The sequence below is a fragment of the Pseudopipra pipra genome, chromosome 5 (assembly GCF_036250125.1).
Source record: "Pseudopipra pipra isolate bDixPip1 chromosome 5, bDixPip1.hap1, whole genome shotgun sequence".
NCBI lineage: Eukaryota > Metazoa > Chordata > Aves > Passeriformes > Pipridae > Pseudopipra > Pseudopipra pipra.
In genome coordinates, this window is record NC_087553.1 from 8,329,334 (window position 1) to 8,352,138 (window position 22,805).

A 22,805-nucleotide genomic window follows, 5' to 3' on the forward strand; every position below is an offset into this window, starting at 1 on the left:
GCAGGAATTGAAATTGTCTTATGTTTGTCCTAATTCTTTATTGTGCCAAATATTCTTCAATTTACATTGCCAAATCCTTGCTTTCCAAACGTTGTATTTTCACAAAATATCAAATCTATATTAGATGTACATATATCTACATGCATAATCTATATTGGATGTAGATTTGCTACCCAGTGCTTGGTTTTTGACCCCTCCCAGTACCTTTTGGAATGCATAACTTAAATTCAGTGAGAACTTTCATAAAAGACTATATTGAATTACTTCTCCCTCACAATGGGCTTGGTGTGTGTATATGAATAGTTGATATGGATTGCTGGGAAGAGGATACTTGGATGAACAGTAGCATGTTTCCATCAAGTCTGTTCTGTGGTGGTGTTGTTTGCTGTGCAAATGTCTTGTTTTAGCAGTCTCAGTGACTCTCTAAAATGTTGTCTTGCAGTCCAGGTGAGATAGGAAAAGTTTTGACTTTGAGTCAAGATGAAGTCTTGCAAGAACCAGTGTTGGAAGGGTTGGATGACGTTCATGTCAGTCCTATCTGCACTGTGGAACTGAGGAGGGTGCAGTGAGAGCTGTGCTGCACAGAAACCTTCCCATGTGATGACTCCTACAGTTTCTGTAGGACTGAAACTTCTCTGGCGCAGAGCTGGTGTTTTCTCACTCAATCACCTTTTGGGAGTGCTACCTCACCAAGCTGGCTTTCTGCACCTGTTGAAGCTGGAGAAGCAGATGGGTTTGACAGCAAGCTAACTCCTTGTTTCCCAGTGGTAGAGTTAGGACCCTGCACCACATTTCCCATATTTTCAGGCGTTTAAATGTATCTGAGTTCACAGCCCAGTGCCTCAAAAGGTGCCAGGCTGTGCTGAGCCATGCTGACCCCTGTGTAAAGCCCAAGGTGCTTTTGCAGTGACACAGCCAACCAGATCCCCTGGGCTAAACTTGCTTTTCACCCTCCCTTTTCACCCATTTCCCAGCAGGCACACCTCTTTTTTTTAAAAATATAAACTACTGGTTTGGTAATATCAAGCAACAGAAGGCATTACGTAGAGGAGAGGCAGGCTATCACTTGCTCAGAGAGAGCTCAGAGGAGCATGTCTCTTTGTTCAGTATGATAGCAAAAAGACATCCCAGGATAATCAATTCTGCCAGAGGCTTTCACGTGCTTTCAAGTGCAGTGATGGAAGTCAGCACAGTGTAGCCATTAGAGATGGAAGTGAGTGGAAGGAGTCCATGTACCTATATATCCCTTTGGAAGTTGCTGGAAGAGCTTCTGGTAGCTTCAACAGGTTTTGGAACAGGTTTGAAGTCGTGCAGCCAAAATGCAGTAGTGCAACCTTAATCTGCATGGTTTAGGCTAAAAGCAGTACATTCATCTATGTTATGGTTTTGCATTCCATAAAGTGGCATTATGGTGGTAACAATACCCACCACAGGGGAGTCAGAAAGGGTTGCAAGGATTACTTAACATTTGTAAAACACGTTGAGATCTTTCGAGGGAAAGAATTTAACCAGTGCCAAGAACTAATGTGACAATGAGTGGAAAATATCTGTTGTTCTGCATTCTCTTCTGTAACGTAGCATATGATACTGGAAGCCTTGGCTTAAACATCTGTTTACCATTCGATTACCTTTTCTGTGAAAATGTCAGCTGAATCTTTTGGAAGGCTTTGCTTCTCGGTGATGGAAACTTGTCAGCGGTTGTCTCCTCTCACATTCGGAATTAGACTCTTTTTGCCTGCACGTGTGGTCTGTTTCCATCAGCTGTATTGCTTTCTTATCACAGCAGCTCTTTGCTATCCTCCCCACTTTGGTGCCCACCTGTATAAAACATTTTGCAACAGCTATTACAGATTGGTTTCCTGCTTGGAACTACTATTCCAGAATGAAACTGGAATTAACAACGAGCCAAAAGGCGGGAAGTACTGAACTGGGTTTTTTTTGGAGGGGACTTTTGGGTACAGGATTATTTTTTAGTTGGTTTTGTGTTCTTTTGTTGTTCTGCCAATGCACATATATCCTTTAGTAAAGGGCTGTTATTTTTTCCTTTCTCCATACTTTCTCAATTGGAGCCTCTTAATTTTGGATTTACAATTGCTTGGAGGGAGGAGCTTGGTCTTCCTCATAACTCATCCTCCTTAGCAAAACACTTCAGTCTCGTTAAACTGAGACAAAAACACGCTGAATATTGCAGAAAAGCCCCTCACCCCTCCACTGTATCTCCACAGGGCAATTTTTCTGTGTTGGATGCCTTATGCCTCCAACAGCTGCCTCTATCCCATTGGAAGTCCACAGAGTGGGGGCACTCCTAGGGCAAGCAAATTGTTATTTTCTTCTCTTTCCTAGTTTTTGTCTGAGTATTTTCTGTGAATAACTTATAACTTATAGACAATTTGTTAGTGAATCTTTGAAATGGAAGAGTTAATTTGTTGGATGCCAGAGTTCTGCGAAAAGGTTTGTTTTTTCCTGCTCTTTAAAGATCTGTGGCCTTTAGGTTTGTGTTTGCAGTGTGATTAATCGGCTCTCATGAGCTCAGTCAGCTTTCCACAGACTATTTCCAATATTGAGTTTGGTAGGTTCCTACAACTTCTCTGGAGTAAGAATCACAGTGAAGCAATATGAGAGGAGCAAGCACATCTAAGGGAAAACTAATTGAAAGGATAAAGCCAGGGCATTTTATTGTGTTTATGTGGGTGTAGTTACAATGGTTGCATTTCAAATTTCCAACTGTTTAATTTGCACAGTGCTATTATATCACGTTTGCAAATTGTTGTAACAATAATGTGCTGTTCAAAGTGCTGTACTCAGCCTTGCATATCTGTATGGACTTGTTTTATGGAAGAGTTTTTTACCTTTCATGAAGGTGAAAGACACATCAGGATTAGCTTTTGGAGGGATGCATGGATTAGGGATGTCCCTAATCCTGTTAGCAAATCACAGGATCTGCACTCCTAATTCCTCTGCTGTCTCACTGAAGATATCTCCTAATCACCTTGGCTGTTGACAGTGGGTTTCTTAAACACCTGAGAAAGAGACAGATGCTTGTCCATGTTAAAAGTGAACAGCCATGAATTTCCCTTGAAACAAAATCTGCATCTGCACCTGCACAGCATCCATGAGTTGTATGCATGAGGAATCAGTATCAGAAAACTTTGAGACATCTGATTTTCATTAATATTTTCCCCCACTCACCATATATTGTAGCACTGAATGTATTGGCAGTGTCATATCCCTTGTCAAGTGGTTTATTTCATTTAGCATAAGGGTTCAGAGTCCACTGTTTTGATGCATGTTCTGCTCTTACATTTCATCTCTTTCCTGTTTGTGGCATTTATTTCAGTGTTTAGTCTCCTGTAGTATGTTAAGGCTATGTCCTCCTAGTGCATATTTTGTGTTGGGAAGAGCGGATAAAAAAAGATTATTCCATGATTATCTGAATGATTATCTGGTAAAATTATTTTTACAGACTCCCTGTGTGCAAATGCACGCCTTGAATTTTGTTCATCTGCACAGTCTTTCCTGTATTTCTGAAAGCTTCAACAGACATCCTCAGGGATCTTTCTGGCTCTAAGCAATAGTAATTTTGTTACAATATCTAATCCCCTGGGAAAAGACAGAGAAGTTTTGATGCTTCACAGAGGCCAGGCTAATGCTAACACCTATACCTTCGATGAATCAAGCAATAAAAATAGCGGGTTCTGACTGTTTGTGGGTGTTTTAGATCACAGAACACTTCAGGAAAGGCCGAAGTTACTGAGTGATGTGTAATCTGGTAATCACAACCTGCTATCTTGCACTTTCCATTCTGTCAGTCACGGTGGGTTTCAGTTTTCCAGGCCCTGGACAGCCATGTAAACCTGGCTGGATGTTGATGACAGAGCCACCTGCCCAGTCCTGGTGCTTTTGCTGTCCTTGCTACTCCCTGATGGATCCCTTTCCCTCTTCCCTGTCCTCTTAGGAGAACAGCTCATGCTCTGCAAGGGTGGAGGCTCCTCACCCATTGCTGCTGTCTGTCTCTCCTCTCTCTCCATCCACAGCCCAGGGAGATGTCTTGTTTCAGACCCCTTCCTACAGTCCCAGTCTCTGTTTGATTCCTGCTTCCACATTCCTTCTTCCTGCCCCACTGTTTCCCTCTCCCACTTTTGTTCAAATCCATTATGAATTTCAGAGAGTGATGTTTTGGTTATGGAGCCATATCCATAGCCTACATTCTGATCTGCCCTAGGCACAGTGGCATTCAGACAAAATAACTCCTTTCAAGATGGGTTCAGCACTAATGGTGGTGTTGTCCTTGATATCAGTCAGTGTTGTGCCATGAACTTTCTTCTCTTCAACATTCCCCCACTGTAGAATCCTGTCCCCTGGTTCCTCATTACACCCGACAAAGCCTGAGAGGCAAGTAAAGAAAATGCAGGAGTGCAAAAGGGGATTCAGCTCAGAAATTTGTCATCTTTGAAAATCAAAGTCATTTTTCACCTCAAATTTTACAAATTTCTTGTTTTGTCAGGGTGGATGGTGAATAGATGTATGCTGAAAGTTGATTGTGAGTAGATTGGGCATGGTGATGGGAGGATTAGGTTGTGTGACTGAGATTGGTTTGGATGTTAATATTTCATCTCTCAAATCAGTGATTCTCTGAGTTAACTTTTTCAGTGTTTGTCCTTTTATGATATTCAGTGAAGCAAATATGTGTTGAAATTAATGAAAATTCCTGTGTATGAGACCTGTCCTCATGGTCCTGTACTTCCTTTTAAAACACAGTGCTCTTAAAATGCAGCAATCCTATTAATCTTTGTGGAGGGAATGAAATGCAAACACTGGTTTGTTAAGGGGCTCTCTATTTTCTAGAGTTCTTCATTAAAGAAGACTTCCAAGTGGGTAACCAGCATGAAAGTAGATAAGCAGATGAGCTTGAAGGCTGGGTTTCCAGGCTAGCAATACATACATGATTTATTATAATTCAGTTTGTGCTTTCCTGAAATCATCGATTTGTTCTTGTTTGCTGATTTGTGAGGGTGCAGCATACTGCTTTGGAATAAAAAAAACCCACTAGAAATAATAATTTTTTTAAAAAAAGGAAACTATATTTTTTTCACAAAACTTTACCTGCCGCAGTTACTGGACTAAACTGCACATTGAGCAGAGAAGAGTAAGAAGCCGGTTTTCCTCCCAGTCTCCTTGCTTTTAACTCTGTAGTGAAACCTCGATAAAATATCCGTTGTTTCTCTCATTGCTGTAACTATGCAAGGGTGGAGGTGATCTGTAGGCTGAGCATCATGTTTTGTGAGTCTGGTTTTAGCTCACCTGGCTGAGGTGGTGCACTCACTTCCTGACGACAACACAATTTCCCCTCCAGCCTCTGGTGGAAAAAAATATATCACATGTGATGGGAGTTTTTAAATAGAAACAACTGTTTCTCATATTCATTGCCAAGAATACATATCTATTACATATGCATGCATATAAAAATATTTAGAGAAAAATTACTTTGGAGCCATGAGAAAATCCTGTGCTCTTGTTCAGATTCCTTCTCATAAGGCTACAGGGTTCCTTCTGTGCTTTTGCTCCAGATTCTTTACAGGCTTTGTGATGGAGTGCCCACCCCTGCCTCTACTCACCTCAGTATTGTACTTTATTGACATGAGGATTTAGGATGAAGAGATGGCCCCTTAAAAAAGTCCCCATGCCTGCCTTCCCTCTCGTACCTTCATTTAAAGATCTCTGATAGATATCGTAGGTGATGGCATGAATTTTGTGTGAGTTAAAATGATAATTGGAGGAAATACAGAAATCTAGAGCTTGAGCATGACACGTTGGAGACATCAGTTTGCCTAAAGATGCCTGTAAATAAATATAGGTTTAATTCCTCAAATCTTTTGCATGTTTTCTATGAAGACCACAGTTCTCAATATGAAGGGGAGATTTTTTACTTTAAATGTCTGTCTTTATTTTTAATTCCTTTTATCTTTATTAAATCTCTCAGTCATGTCAGTTGGAGTTTTATTTGCATTGAAATATAAAAGAGGAAGAGTTAGATCTTAATTTTGCATGCATTCAGTAAGCTAGCAATTTGAGGTATTAAAGTGCCTTGAAAGCCACATTGAATACAGCAGCCCAAAACCACAACAAAGAAAATTTCTTATTTGACTTTGTAGAAATTGTGGATTATATATTCTGGGGCATATCCTGTAAGACCTTACTTGTGCCTCAGCTAGGCAAAATGCCCATTATTCTCAAGTCATATGCCTGAAATATTACTGAGGGAGGCTGTGGCATAAGTTATTTTGGATTTTATATGCAATAAAGCACTAGAGACTGGGGGTGGTGGTAGCAAGCAATTTGCTATGGAGTCAACAAGTACCACACCAACCACAGTGGTAAGCACACTGGTTGGGGTTTGCTCCCACTTTTTTACATTTGAAAAAGCAAGCTTGTTTTCTGTGCTTTTTTGCCTGTTTGTCATCTGCCAGGGCAACAGAGTTCTGAGTGAATTCCACCAAGCTTCAAGGAGGTAAAAAAGTACCAGTTATCAGCTAGAAGGCACTTGGCTAATTCTTGTTTTCTGCTCAGTTCCTTTCTTTTTTTGTATGTGTGAAACTTCTAAATTAAAATGGGATAAATATACTGCTCTGCTCATTGACAGGTCAATGCCACATCTATTGTGGATGAAGTAAAACTGCAGAGCATTACAGACTACACATATTGAGAGAATTATGTGCTTTTCCCTGGTATGTTTCCAAAAAGCACTTTTATCTAAATATAATATATGTTGGAGGCAAATTAGACATCGTTTCAGTAGCTGAAGTTTTTTACCCTTTGCGTTAGCAGCCCTGAGTGCGATTTGTGCTGAAGTACTCAGAGGCAATTTTCCAGAGTTGTTTGAATGTGGTTGGAGGATCTGCTTGCATTTCATATTATGAAACAGATGATCAATTTTCAGCCATGAGGAAAGAAGCAAAAAATAATGTGCATTAGTCATTCTGCGTTTGTGCAGAATGATGCCGTGACGTTACCAATGGGCTCTAAGTACAAAGCCCAGGTTTTAGGGCTTGAATCTAAAACCAAAGGAACTGTGTTGTTATAAGCAGAAAACTGAAAAAAAAAAAAAAAAAAAAAAAAAGAAAAGAAAAGAAAAAAGAGACAGGGCATTGGAAATACTGGGCGACTATGAAACTGAAATTTTTACTTTCAACAGAAACCAGTAATTTGGGAAGGCAGGATCTGTCCCAGAGGCTTCAGTGTCATCCCTAGAAATGCAATAAAATGCCTGGATGCTTTTCATATTGATTATTTGGTAGTCACCAAGGATTTTTGTTGTCAGTATGGAGTCCTTTTTCCTTGTGGTTATTAGCTTGCATGTCACCTTTCATACTTCATTCTTCGAGGTGGATTGTTTGCACCTTAGTTCTTTAGAATCACACTGTTAAAGGGTTGAGTATACCTACTCTTTCCTTGCCTGTGAAAAAACCTAAATGTCCAAAACATCAAAAGAAACCATTAAAAAGAATGTACACAAACTGGACCTCTCAGAGGACGTTTTCTTTCCCACATTTAACTGTTTTTTCATGTCTCCCAGCCAAATCCTTAGCCCAAGTAAATAATCTAAAGATCTTCCTCAGCTGAAACAAAACAAACAAACAAAAAGTTGTTAAAACGCACATTTTTTAGCCTTTAGTTTTTTAGATCAAAGTTTAAGATAGAAGGAATGCTTCTAAAGGTACGGTAAGAAATTAAGGATGCCAGGTCTGACAGAAAAATGTTCTTCTGCTAATCTTTTGTTTAAGTGGTTACCCATCAGAAAAAAAATTGTAATCCTTGAACTCTTTGGACCTAAGATAAAGAAGAAAGTATATTAGAAACACACAGTATGAAAACGAGGTGAATGAGTACACAGTACACTGAAAGGTGAGGAGTCACTTTGTTTTTGCAAGACAACTACGTGGATATCTGGGTTATTCATCCAGTCAGGAGTACAGGCTGTGCAGCTCTGGAGAATGTGTGGATCAAAAGACCAAAAATAACTGTGAGACAGAGATGAATTGTGAGCAAAATGAGAAGCATATACCTTTGGGTAAATGTAAGGCTGTAGTGTTTAAGTCCAGCAGGTGCCACCGTATAATCTAGTCTAATTTTCCATACCAAAGCGTTAGTGGAATTTCACCAAATGAACCCCCAAATTGGTATTTTTTGGTAGTATAACTTCCAAAAAGGCATCCATCTTAATGTGGAGATGCAAGAGATGGATATTCCATTGTTTCTTCTATATATAATTACCCTCACTGCAAAGGATATGTGCTTAATTTCCAGTTTTAATTTGTCTGGGTTTAATTTCCAGCCGTTGGTTAATTTTATCCATTTGTCTCTCCTACATTCAATGTGAAAAAAGTTGTGCATGTCAAATTGAGAAATATGTGAAAAATATGGGTGTTAATATCAGCATTCATGCACAACATTGGACTGAGAACTGTGGTGGGATGTCTGCATGTCTCCAGCGAAATCCCCTGTTTTCGCTCACTGCATCTTTTTGAAACATGAGCATTTTGGACTGAGATTCTGCTCGTTCCCTCATAAAAATGAATCCTCCTGAGCAGGTCTGAGCAGAAGGCTGTCAGTTCTCCTTGAACTATGGAGGAATGATTAGAGAAAAGAGTTTTGCCCATAACTGCCCCCCACCATTCACCATATTTTTAGATATGACTCGAATGAAATGCAGCTGACGTTGACACACAAAGCTTGAAAGAGGAACAACCCTCTGGAAGTGTGTGCATTTGTTATGGGTTTTTTTTAGGTGAAGATTGATCAGTTTTTTATATCCACATTTTGAAGCGTGCTTATCATAACACAAATTAAATGAACAATAAAAAGATTAAAGGCATATGTAATAATAAATATAACGGGCCTGAATATCAACAGTGACACAAAGAGCACTCCCCAGTGGGTATTATTACAAAGTCCATCCTCACCCCACCCATCCTTTCAGGAAGAGCCTGGGTAAATAGAAAGGCTTTCTAAGAGCACAAAAGGCAAACAAATGCACATTTATAGGTTGAGTCTGGCAATTAAATTTATCATTGAGGACATTTTACTGGCATCTTCCATCTGACATCAATTTAGAAATACACAAATCAACAAATATCACCCAAGACTAAAGCAATTGAAATTATGAAGGGTGAAGGTCTTAGAAGTAGGTTAGGTTGCAAGTGGAGGTGCAGCAGTCTGGTACAGGATGAATGATCTCATTTCTTGGGGTGGACCACAGAGAAAACTATTCTGTAATACATGTAAGGACTTCCAGATAACAAAGTTGTGTGGAAAAGAGCTTGCTGAAGAGGTGCAGTTGCACCTAATTGAGGTACATGTTGTGAGGACACTGATAAGAATGCAAGGTGGTTTTGTGGGCAGGAGAAAGGGAAAACAGTCATTTGATTTGAGTGAACCATAGACGAAATAAGAGGTAGATATGAGCTGTCTCTTTAAGTTAAAAATCCTAAAGGCTTTTGTTCTGTTTGGAATTTTTTCGCATATTTCTGACACTCTTGAAATGGAGTCCAAGTTCAGATTCACAGCAATTCTTTCTCCCTGCCTCCTTGAATGGAGTTGTGTGATCCAGCTCAAATTAGACAGGTTTTTCCTATTCCTGTGAAAAATTAAAAAAAGTTTAGATTCATCAGGTTTAGCTCTGAGGGCCCTCACTGAGGGCAGATAGGGCTACAAATTATAAAGTTTCTCTTTAATCAGAATACAAACTGTTTAGAAGAGGGACCAGATCTTGCCCTATCTATATAAATTGCCTGCTGTAGCAAGCCCCTGAGCTTGATGGGAAATTTCAACGCTGTCATAATTCAGGCAATAATAATAATGTAGTAGTACCGGGCAAGGAACTCTAAAACCAAAGTGCCTTAGATAATATTTGAACCGATTTGAGGTTTCAAGTGGAAACCAGTTGAAGCTGGCTTGTATGAAATGGTTTCAGCCCCATAATCATCCTAGCTATTACGAAGTTTCTTGATGGGCTACAACTTCATGTAAATTCAGTGTTTGGTGTAAAATACAGAGTGCTGAATCTCCCTGAAGAAGGTCTGAGGCAGATGGCCACATCACCTGTATTCCCAATCCAGCAGAGTTATTTTCCACTCAAGGCTGTAGATTCCCCCATTCAGTCTGAGGGCAACATTTTTACACTCACTCAACTGGGAGATTTGTTGTTGACTTCAGCAGGTTTGGGATTTCAGTCCTGGAGGTATAAATTTGTCCTACCCACTTAGTAGGGCAGAACATCTGTTGTTACTTGTTATCACTACCCAGAGTGGTGGGAACTGTCCTCTCACATGGATGAGATGCTCAGTCTCCCATACAGGAGTTGTGCAATGTGGGAAGGATGACAGACTCAGCACTGTAGCTTTGCTAGAACAACTTACCAATAATGCACAGAGGTTACACAGCTTTTTCTCATGTCAGAAACACAGAGAAAGATAACAAGAGAAGCAGCCAATTTTTTCTCTATTACTTGACTGAGATCACGTTATCTTTGATAACAAGGTGTAGGATGGTTTCCAAGTGATCATTTTTTCATCTGAATATTTAATAAGAGCTTTCGTGCATCTGAAGGCTTGGCATACCTCTTTGAGGTCATCCTGTGTTGTGGTCTCATTGCCTGAGGTAGCTGGAACAACTAACTATAGAGAGATACTTGCCTGCAAAGACTTTGAACAGTTATATGGAAGGTGATAAATGGATATAAATTTAGTTTAATTCAGTTGCCCTGTGTGTACGTGTGTGCTGGGCAGCAAGGCTGCTCTCCAAGAGTGAGAAACAGCACAGGCCAGCATGGATCATCAGATTTCCATCTGTCTGATACATGGAGTTAAAATCTTGGAGTCACATTTTTTATTATTTGTTTACTCTTGCTCTAAAAAATGTCAAAAGATGTAGGCAAGTGAAAGATAAGCTTTGAAGAACTCCCAGGTTGATTTTGGTTGTGAGGGGTAGCTAGGGAGAGCTGTAGCAGTGGGAGGGTGAGGGTGAGTGTTTCTATTCCCAGTGGAGGATGCATGAATTCATGTGTCAGCCCATGGTTTAATTTCTATGTGAAATTACTTTGACACCCTAGGCTATGTTGACAGCTGAGAAAAAGAGAGCCAGTCGAGTTAGGGTGAACAAACTCAGTGCGTGAGGATTGAGTAAATGATGAGATGAACACTAGTTGGAAGAGAGTATTTTTCGTGAGCAGAAATGGCATTTATCTAACTTGCACTATGACTGAATTTCTCATGGAAAGTCAATGGCAGTTAGGGTAACTATGCTGAATGGTTTCAGTTTACCCATGCTGTGGTCATTAACCCATCAATGAACATAGCCAGCCTGAACCTGTATTTTCAGCCTGCTCTACTGTCAGTCTGTTGTGGCTAGTCACGTCCACTCCAGAAAAACCTTTATCTCAGAGGGAAACAGAACAGCCTGTGAAAGTACAATCTGGGGAGCAGTTTTAACGTAATTGTGAAGAAAACATGAAACAGATCTCTAAAAAAATTGCAATTAGTTTTTCATATGACTGTTTTCACGTTGGTGTGCATATTGTATGCATCCATCCTGGTGAACAGAAATTAATATTTAAGGTGATTCTAATGGATGGAGCCCATACCTAGTGTACTTGCTCACTAGTAGGAAACCACTACTTTCAGCAGTAACCACTACTTACTGCAGTAAGGCTGTGGATATACTTAAAAGCATAAAAAAGTGGATATACTTAAAAGCAGATTGAGAGAGATTGTCAGTTTTCTTAACAGATGATCTATGTGATAAGTGTCCAAGGACAGGAAATGCATATCTGTTTAATGGGTACTATTTTGTGGGAATTTTTTGCCTAGGGTGTTTTTTTTTTTTTTTTTTTAGTTTGCTGAGCAACTGGTGCTTTTAAAAAGACATTTTAAAGAGGCTTTTGATAGCAGTTGTTCTCCTTGCTGTGTAGGAGTGTTCTGTGTGGGTACAGAGAGTGGGATAAACTACTTCATCCTCACGTGGTCTCACTGCAAGGACAAATGCTGAGCCATAGGCACTGGGAATCGACTCAGTCATGGCCATTATCCAGCTGCCACAGGCTAAGAGCAGTATGCCCTCTCCTGTGCCCTTACATTTGGACTTCAGAGCTAAAAAGACCATAGCCTTCCTGCAGCCAGAATATCTTGTTAATGAATGGGCTGTCTGTCATCAGTTTGCTAATGCAGTTTTGTTCCAGAGAGTCTCTCTCTTCTGCAAATTAAAGACCTCATTGGTTTTTGATTGTATTCACGTGCTTTCTGTTCTAGAATTAAATGAAATGTTGATCCTCCTTTAAATTGTTTACAAATGGCAGGAAGTGTTTTTCCTTACCTTCCCTGCATCACCTCTAGTGCTTTTAATTTGTCTGCTTCCTTTCTTCCTTGTCCCTACACTGTGATCCTTCATCACCAGTCTGCTTGTGGTTTTCACGCTTCTTAAGAGGATTTGTTTCTGTAAAGAAAAGGTTGCAAGCTCTTGAGACAGACCATGAAAGTAGCAAATCAAATTCTGTGGTGCAATTAGGATGAAAATGCTTTTCTAGGTCTGGCAAGGGCCTCAGCCATGTTTTACATTTTAAAATCTCAACGCAAAATTTGGGTAATTGAGTCCCTGCTGAACCTATACTTTCGCCTTATTTTCAGCAAAGGAGAAAAGCAGTATCAGAGTAAGGTTAGAGGAGAGGATTGGGCCCAAAGCGTCTCACTGATAGCTAAATCAAAATGTTTTAGTTGCTTTTAATGTTAAAATATTCCTTGCAATAATGTTGCAATATTCCTATGCTTGGTTTTACTTGATGCAGAACTCTATTAGTTTTTTCTCCGTGTGCATGGCTGTACAGCTAACTTGAATGTGTGGCTATATAAGGAGGATGACTTCTTAACCATGACATATCAGACCATTGCTAGAAGCAAAGTAAATTAATGTCCTGACTGGGTCTGGCATGTGTTAACTTCCTATTTCACTTTCCCTGCACAAAAAGATAAAGGGAGAGTGCCTGTGTTCCTCTTATCTCACACAGTAATAATGCACTTCAGCAAAGATTTGAACGGGCCACAGGATTATTAGGATTGTAAGGTCTTGCTCTCCTTTTCAAGTAGAATGAAACTAAACTAAATATGATGGGTTAGATGAATACAATGAGTTCTCAGCTGTAGGCTTTCATCACCGCATCAGTCTTATATGATTTGGTCTGACAGGGCTCTGGGCTCACCAAAATTTTGTGGGTATCAGATGTTTGGCACTCAGAACCAACCACTGAGAGCTGTTGTCATGCTTGTGTCTCCCTGATTTCATGTCCTTAAAATTTAGAATATTGTCACCATTTTTAGCACATGAGATTTGGAGGAGACTAATGAAAAGCTGCTTGGCTAAGTCCAGTTTCAGTTGTGTGGGTCTGAATGACAGTCTGCTCAAATGCTGCTGTGAGCACTCCAGCAGGATCATGGTGCAAGCTAGCAGGATGTTTGCTCAGCTACAGAGCTGGGGGTTTATGGTCTCAGGGTTTTCTGGGAGCAAACTGGCAGTGTGGTATGGCTGCCACCTTCACTATGATTATTTTGTCGAGTCCACTTTTGACAAACAAAAGAAAACCATCAACCTTTGAAATGCTGCATCTCAAACTTCACAACGTATTTTCTAAGCAGCCACTGTAGCCATGCTTGCTGTGCTCTGGAAAACTTCTTTTTTTGTAATTCTTCTGTGTCCTGTATGCTATAGCAACTTCATTTCCCTATCCCTAATGCTCTATTGCAGGCTGTCCTACCAGAGAAATGATGATGATGACGAAGAAGCTGCCAGAGAACGTCGCCGACGGGCTCGACAGGAGAGGCTGCGGCAAAAGGAAGAAGGAGATCTGTCAGGAGAAGTCACAGAGAAATCAGAAGTTAATGCCCAAAACAGGTAAATGGCATTTACTGTTGTTTGCTGACAAGTCAGTGGTAATTTTTATTCAGAGCAGAGAAGTATTTTGAAAAGGTCTGCTTTGGTACTTAAGTTTTAAGTACCCGGTTTGGCCATCCTTATTCTGAAGAAGGACCTAACACTGTGAGGATTGCCCCTGGCTGTGTCTGCACAGTAGAGTGGGAGGATTACTGACTCTGGGCTTGAGGCCATGCTCATAAGCCATATCCAGCATGTCCTCAAGGCTGTCCTTGGGGTGATTCAGCTGGGGCTCATGAAGGCTGTCAGATTCTCTCAGGCATGACTGCATCTGGCCTCACAAACCACCGCATTTTTGTCCTGCTGATAGAGGTCAGGGCATTGTGGGGCCAAGGCACGTGGGATTGGCGGGCACCCAGGCCTCAAGCTGCAGCTGAAACTTGCCTGTAAGGTGCTAGATGTGAGCTGCAGACCACAGCAGTTGTCTGGCACTGTGAGTGTCATACAGCTATAAACAGCAGAAAAGTTTATGGAATGAAGTGACACTTAGAATCATAGAATCATCAAGGTTGGAAGAGATCTTAAAGATCATCAAGTCCAACTGTCAGCTCAGCACTACCACTGTAACTCCTAAACCACTAAACCATATCATTCATATCACCACCTACTTTTCACAAGCTGAGTGACCAGAGCTGGCCTTCCTGTCTGTCCATCACTTGTTTAGTTTCACACAGTCTCAAATAATATACTCAGATTTCCAGTGGCCATAACACAATTGGCAGAAGAAACCAGAAATAAACATTGGGATATCAAGGTAATAGATCCTGAGCACAAGTAGCATTCTGTTAAAGACAAAGAGAATGGATATAGATAGGAAGACAGCAACATTTCTGATCATAGATTATAATCTTTTTCCACAACAGAGGAAAGGAAAGAAGAACAAACTAGAAAGAGGGAAGAAACCTGCACACATGAGTATTAAACAGCTGAATTTTAAAGGAGTCAAGAAAACCTCCAGGGACTGAGAGTGAAGTCCATTCCTGATATCTACAGCTGTTGAATAGCATATCTTAAATTAGGTGCTGTGCTCTGATCTCTAATAGTGTATTGTCCCTCTACAGACAATCACAACCTCACTGCACATTAATTTCTGGACTATCCCTTTAGGGACTGTGTCTGTGAATGCTGTTGTGGGACAGGAATAACTTCTTTTTGCTAGAGAAACTCTGAAGTCAGGAAGTATCTTGCTTGTGTAGAATCTTCAAAAATTTTGCCTAGGATGAAGACTATGCATAAGGCACATATAACTCAGGCCAAGCTGAAGGAAGCACCTAAAGCAAGCTAAGGTCTTCCAAGTATTCTTCTGCTGCAGGATGCAGAGGGGGAGGGTGAATTTTTCAGGGCAGTTCAGAGTGCAGCTCTACAAGTGTCAGCGACCATTCCAGTGCCTACCAAAGTCATTAAGGCTCCTTAGAACTTCAGTGGCTCTTGGAGCTGTCTTGGGAGGGAACCATTCCAGGCTCTGATATTGTGAAACATTGCATTCCTATGGATGTAGAAATGCCAAAATTAATCCCCGGAACCACTTTGCTAGATTTTGAAGTATGTAGCCTGTTTGAAGTTGTGTCTTCAAACCATGGAATGATCTTACAGTAACCTTTTTTTTTCTGGAAACAGTGAAGTGTATATGTTGTTAGAAAGGTTTTTCTTTTTTCTTTTAATACAAAACTGTCACTTTTATGTAGTGTGGCAGGAGAGGAAAGCAAGCGTTCTACAGATGATGAAGCTGCACTGTTGGAGAGACTGGCAAGACGGGAGGAGAGACGCCAAAAACGTCTACAGGAAGCCCTGGAACGTCAGAAGGAATTTGACCCCACAATCACAGATGGGAGCTTGTCACTGCCCAGCAGGAGAGAAGTAAACAATGTGGAAGAAAACGAGACCACGGGGAAAGAGGAAAAGGCTGAAACACGCGGAGGACACTGTGAGATTGAGGAAACAGAAACAGTTACCAAATCATATCAGAGGAACAACTGGAGGCAAGATGGGGAAGAGCAAAAGAAAGAAGAAAAAGACAAGGAGGAGGTACAGGAGGATAAAACAAAGGAGGTCTCTGTAGAGGAAAATCAGATAGACGTGACAGCAGAAAAACCCACAGATAAAGAAGGAGTAGAAACAAAAAGTCTAGCTACAAATGCAGAGGAACACAAAGCAGAGAATGATACAAATGTTGTGCCAGAAGGGACGCCAAGTCTAACTGACACAGTAGATAAAGAGAAGCTTAGGGATGAGGACAAGGCTGAGGAAGAAAGGAAGGAAGCAGAAGAAAGGGAGAGGTTAAAAGCAGAGGAAGAAAAGAGGGCAGCTGAGGAAAAACAGAAAGCAGAGGAAGAAAAGAGGGCAGCTGAGGAAAGAGCTAAGGCAGAAGAAGAGAAGAGGGCAGCTGAGGAGAGGGCTAAGGCAGAGGAAGAGAAGAGGGCAGCTGAGGAGAGGGCTAAGGCAGAGGAAGAGAAGAGGGCAGCTGAGGAGAGGGCTAAAGCAGAAGAAGAGAAGAGGGCAGCTGAGGAGAGGGCTAAGGCAGAAGAAGAGAAGAGGGCAGCTGAGGAAAGGGCTAGGTTAGAAGCAGAGAAATTAAAGGAAAAACAAAAGATGGAAGAACAGAAAATACAGGATAAGCAGGTAAAAGATAAGAAAGCGCAAGAGGAAAAACCCCAAGCAGTAAGAAAACAGGTACAGTAAACATTTTGCACCAAACTAAGACACCTGTTGTTTGTGAGAAATGTAATGCAAGAAAAAAAAGATTGATTTGGAATTTCCTCACAGATCTGTTCCTGCACTGAAATGACTAATACTTGTGCTCTCACTCTCTCTTTTTAAACTTAAAGCTCTCCCTGCTTACCAATAATTCAGTGCACAACATGCCTGACCTCACTCTATCACTCGAAGAAAACCTTGCATGTGCAGACCTCTGCATGTTTTTTTTGCTACCTTTTTTTCTCAGGTGCTACAAACTGCCTAGTGGGGTGACACACATGAGGTGGAGGCAAATACAGCTTGGCACAAAATATTGTGAGCACCTGGTAAAGCTGTGCGAGGAATGTTGTGTGTTAAATGCAATCACAAGAGAGGGCTCTCTGCTGGGACGTGTGAGCATGACACCACACGAGGGAGAAAGGCCCAGATGCGGGAAATGGGAGAGGGTTGAGAGGGCGGGGAATTTGGAGAGGGCGAAGGGAGCACAGTGGCACACTCAGATGTGGGCACAGCAGCGTGTGATGGAGCTGTGGCTGCACCCAGGATTGGTACACGAGCACAGCGGAGAAACAAAAGTGCAAAGAGACGTGATGTTTTCGCATTAAAAAAAGTTATTATTGAAAACCCAAAAACGAAGGAGGAAGAAAAGGAGGTTAGAGCGGAAGCTAAAAGGGAAAAGTTACCAGAAGAGAAGCTCCAACCTACCTCCAGAAAAGATCAGGTAACTCATAAACCATTGGTTCAAATGTGGTAGGGAAACTAGAGATAAGAAAACAAGTAAGACAGCTATAACTGAAAGTTTCTTCTTCAGCAAAGTGCTGAAGAAGCATGTACTTCAGTTCAAGAATGTGTGTAATCCTGCTGAAATAAATAGGGATGAAACTACTTACTTAAGTGCTTAAAATTAAGTTAATGCTTAAATATTTTGTTCTTTTGGGGCTTTAGAACCAATTCCTGTTTGTCTTAAAACAAATATTTCAGGAAACTCAGTATAATTCAGAATTATACAAGGATGTTTTGCACCCTAGGGATGAATTTTTCAGGACGGTATCAACTAATCATCCTTCCTTGGTTTCCTCTCACTTTACTGTGAACTTTTCCCCTATGAATGAAACCTACTCTTACAATAATAATATAATAATAATCATCTAGGCCTTTGGCCGCCCGCCTTAACTAATGATTTCCTCCAAAACTGCAATACCCTGTTATATAAACAGCATACCCAAGATTCTTCTTTTGTTTTAAAGAGCAAACCTACAAAATTTACTGCATTGCATTCCTACTGTAAACACAGGAGCTGGTGCCATGATGTTTTACTGTATGGTAAGTAAATAAGATTTGGGGACCATTTACTCTTCAGGTTACAGCTGGACACAGGGAGCCACATTCGGTGCTGTGTAAGCAACTGTGGTTTTGGTTCAGTGCAGCAGGTCCTAAAGTACCCCCCAATTCTAATTAGACATTGAGAATGGTCAGGGCCTTAGAGGCTTGGACTCACTTGGGTTTAAAGGGAGGCTCACCCCAAAGATCTAGGAACAGGCAGTTTGCTGTTCACCCAGCTGCACGGGAGCATTGAGGTTGAAAAGGGTCAGCTCCAGTCCTTAGCTGGTGGATCAATTCAGAACATGCTGGAGATGCTTAGCTCACCCTCAGAGAGTGAGGAAGGCAAATCATGTTATAAGATTTTATGTCCAGTTGCCTGGCTTGATTATCTAAGGTATATTTTAAGTAAGTTTCATATGAGATGGAAAAGACGAATGAAGTGATGGAGATGGTTAGAAGAAAGGTTCCTAATGAATCAGGAGAGACATTGGCAATACTAGAATAAATTACTCTTGTAAGGGGAAGTGTTAAATGAGACCTAATGGAGATCTTCAGAATAGTGCACCAGAAAAAGTAGACAATCACTTTAAATTAACCCAATTTAGAGGAAAGAGCTGCACAAAAAAATAAGAAATGGATTACATTAAGAGTTCAAAAGACAGAATCATCTTCCAATATTCACTTATGTCTTTGAATATTACAAGTAAATGTAAAAAGGAGTTTGTAACTGAACACAAACTTTGATTTTGGAGGGGAACTCGAGACAGTTGTCCTGCTTGTGTTTATGTGGAGCTCAGTCAACTCTCACTAGAGCTCTTGTCATGCTTTTAAACCCTACCCACTGGCTAGATTATTCCAGGAAATTGGTAAGACTTATAAAAATTACTTGTGATTTTAATGTTTCCATCTTTGGATTCTCAAGCTGAGACAATGTAATAGAATCCCATTTTTAGTGCAATGCTGAATAGCCATCCAGTGAAAGGTAAATCTTTTGCAAGTGTATCTATCATGCTGAGCATTCAAAGTGTTCTGAAAATCTTGGTTGTTGCTTCCTGGCTTGTGAAGAAAAATTGACAAATTTGGACTCTAAACCAAGGCAAGATCAGGCTCCCATTTCCACTCCTTCCCCCCTTTCAAGGACATACAAATTCAATGAAATCTATTTCTGAGCATACATGCAGTTAAGAGGACAGCAGTGTTCCATGAACAAGATCCTGAAGCAATACAGTCTATCTACATAATCAGATTTTGCTTTTGCAGTCATGTTCTTTCTTAATGTGATCAAAACCTGGCCCTTGAAATTCAGGTTTTGGTCAAATTGGCAAACAAAATTTGTCTCATTTTCTGCACTGTTGCACAATTTTTGCTTCTTAAAAGTGACCTGAAAAGTTCATAAGAAAAGCTTTCTCATGATGTGAGACTCCTGGTATTTCCTGCTTCCAGTTTGTGCTGCAACAGTTGCTTTTCCCATGGTATTTGGGTGTAGTAGTTGGCTCTACATGGAAGCTCTAGACCCAGATGCCCACAGCTTTTAACTCACCAAGTAATTGAGCTGAAATAAGGAATCAAATTTAGCAGATGACCCCAACCTCAGTAACAGATTCGCCTCAGTCTGAAGGTGTTCAAACTGAAGATTTAGAAATCTCAGCTCTCAAATAGTAGCATAAAACTCTAACTGAAAAGAAGCAGTGTAGAGAAAGATTAAAATATAAATACATTAAGCTGGAAATTCACTAAACATGCCTTTGGTCATATTCTATATTGATATCAAGATTTGTGAGATCATGTGAACTGTTTCAATTCAGGTAATATCACGTCTGCTCCAAGTGGAGTCAGTGTAGTCATTTTTACTGAATTCAACAGAATCTGAATTAGTTTGTAATTCAGGGAAGCAGTGAGACAAGGGAAAGAACTTTTTCTGTTGCCTGCCTTTGGAATAGGATGCAACAGTTCCTTCTTCTGTGCTAATCAATCTCTATTTTGGCATTAAAATTAGTAGGAGAAGGATTGGGCCCAAAAGCTGAGAAATGTTTCTGTAATATCCTGTTTTAATATCTTTTTGAATAAAGAGGCCAAGCTGTGTTAATGGTTTTCTCAAATGCAGACACATTATCATAAATCCTACTGGCTTCTGAAATACTAGTTCCTAACCTATTAATTTTCAAACTATATTGTTTTAATATTAGTTTTCTCAGGGATTTCAATTAAGATGTAAGAGATATGACCCTCCCCAGTGGACCTGAATACATCAGGCAGCTGGAAGTGTTGGCTTTTTAATAAGACTTGGAAAAGTCTCGATGAAAATCTCAGCCAAGGAAATCCTATGCTCTCAAAATCCCAACACAGACATCCTGGCATGAGAAATTTTGCAACAATCAACACAGCCGGTTTCAGTATCACGCTGTCCGGGACTGAAGGGTTGGGAGACTGCTAACAGGCAGTAGAAATTTTATTTATTTATTTATTTATTTTGTGAACATGATCACTAGCTACAGTCTTAGCTTTTTGGGAACACCCAAAAGATGTTACTGTCCGATGGCATTCATTAGGATCAATGAATAGCCCTGGTTGTCTCAGCTCCTAGAAAACAGTAAATCATTCCTTGAGGCTGCTGGTAAAAAAGGTCTCGCTTGTAGCAGTTACAGCATCATGGCCAAAGAATGCACGGTCATGGAAGCTGAACTTCCCTCCTGTCTGTCAGGGTGCTTCTGCCAGGTCATGGCTAAAGCCTGTTGGCAGGGGAGGGTGGGAAAAGTCTGCACTGCTGCTGCCTGCTCCCAGGACAGAGCAAATGCCTCTGGGACTTGTGTCCAACCTCCCCCACCGGTGGCAAATTTGCTGGAGTAGTTTGACCATCCCATACTCACTTACTGTGTGTGTCAGCATGGTATTATCCAGCATATCAGTTTCTGTGAACAAGCAAACTGGCTTCAGGTTACGTCAGAGACTGACTTTGGGACTTCACTCAGCAACAGCCTAATTCAATGCCTTAGGAGGATCTTTGAAGACTCTGAGCTTACCCATTGTTGATAATGACATTACAACTCCAGAAGTCATTCTTCAATGAGAAAGGATAGAAATTTCATTTGATTTGAGGGTGAGGGTGTATATTAGTTTTTTATTTCAAGGTGCAGCTTAGGACACCATAAAAGCAGTTGTGTTGCAGACAGAACTGTTATAGAAATTCTTTTTCTTTCTAGTTAGCAAATGGGATGGCAACAGGCCAGGCTCCCAAAGGACAAAAGTATTTATATTCTAAAGGTCTCCATTTGAATTCTTCACAGGAGGTATTTCTTTCTTGCCAACTAGAATATTCTGCCAACATAGTAGAGCTGGGGAAAGCAAATAAATGTTTTGAAGGTACATGTTGCATCTGCTGCTGTTGAAAGTCTGTTTTGGTTGGTAGTCTTAACTGAGTGAGAATCTTTCTACCTGAGAATAAAGAACTTAAATCAGTCCACTTTCTCCTCTTATCAACATCTAACCATGACTCAGCATGCTGGTATTAGGTCATCTGAAGTATTGATAAATACTTCAAACTCATAACTCTGAAGGAATACTGGAGAGTGAAATCCATGCACTAATGAATTACTTGATTACTATTACGAATTCTAGGACAAAGCTTTGGAAGGATAAAGGGAATTTTTACTTTAGCATTTTCTGCAGCGTTTGCTTCTTCATAGGATTAAATATTTATGTCTGATAACACTACCCATGACTAGCTCCTGGTAGGATTGTGCTTTTTGTCAGAGTAAGTTTTAGTCTTATACAAAGAGAATTTTGTGCTTTGGTCATTATTCTTGCAACACTGAAGATGTGCTATGACACCAAAAAGGGTGAACTTTGTCAAGCAACCTTGACAGTCAGTGGAGTTTTGTGTTATTTATATTGCACCAATGCCCTAAACCTTGTACCAAGAATATATCCACAAGCTTAGTCCCAAAGAGTTTGCAGCCCAGAATCTTAAGAGGCAACAGGTCAGTGGTGTTGCAGTGAGAGGGAAGAGAGTTGGGATGTAGATGCACAATGAATTAGTGAGGTAGCATAGTCCCATGGCTTCAACAAACACTTTCACAGATTCAAGATGCTTTGATCACTCAGAAGAGTGATGGTTGATCACAGTTTAGAGCTTTACAGATTGCTTCTGCCATAAAGCACATGAACATTTTGAAGAGAGTTCCCATTAATACTAAGAAATCTGTGTTTCTCTGCTGTTAATTAGAATGTCTCATTGTGACTTCTTTTTTGTTGTTTGTTTCTCGTGTTTTGTCCTGTGATTTATGGTACCTCTTGAACAGGTAAAAGATGACAAAGATAAAGGAAAAGCACCCAAAGAGGAAATGAAAAGTGTCTGGGATCAGAAGAAGGGTGTTCCTGAACAAAAGACACAGAACGGAGAACGTGAACTCACTGCCCCAAAACTTAAACCTACTGAGAATGCTTTTGGGTAAGTTTCAAGTAGGAATTGAGTTCACTTATGTTATAGCAGAGCAGGGGCCATCTCTGGGTCTCTGCTTAATAGCCTTGTAGCAGCTGAGTAGAGGAATTGTGTTGGAAAAATCAGCAGAGGCTCAGGCATTCATTTGGTTTAGGTATATGGTTTCTAACAACTACCCCCGTGTTGTTGCAGTAACAAAATGAAGTACAGAAAGCAGATTTCAATAGCCTTGCTCCCTCAGTAGAGACAAGTGTCTTATTTTCACTTTGCTGTGGATTTCCTTCCTCATTTATTTCTAATATCTGCACAGAGGCCAAACAGGACAACCCAGATTCTGTGTTCTCTAATTTTTTTGGTCAGATCTCAATATTTACTT

At 40.5% G+C, this 22,805-nt stretch overlaps 1 protein-coding gene across 13 annotated transcripts in view; it reads left to right on the plus strand.

The window, feature by feature from the left end:
* Window positions 1-22,805, plus strand: part of CALD1 (caldesmon 1) — a 196,902-nt gene that overhangs the window by 150,061 nt on the left and 24,036 nt on the right. For 11 of the 13 annotated variants that reach the window (XR_010430562.1, XR_010430563.1, XM_064654348.1 and 8 more), the window contains 4 exons: window positions 13,789-13,935; window positions 15,660-16,644; window positions 17,306-17,389; window positions 22,290-22,438. Coding sequence is in view for 11 of the 13 variants with exons in the window: in XM_064654348.1 (XP_064510418.1) it covers window positions 13,789-13,935; window positions 15,660-16,644; window positions 17,306-17,389; window positions 22,290-22,438 (1,365 nt within the window). In the remaining 2 variants the exon portion in view is untranslated. The remainder of the gene's footprint in view (window positions 1-13,788; window positions 13,936-15,659; window positions 16,645-17,305; window positions 17,390-22,289; window positions 22,439-22,805) is intronic. The other 2 variants (XM_064654354.1, XM_064654356.1) reach the window with 2 other exon arrangements.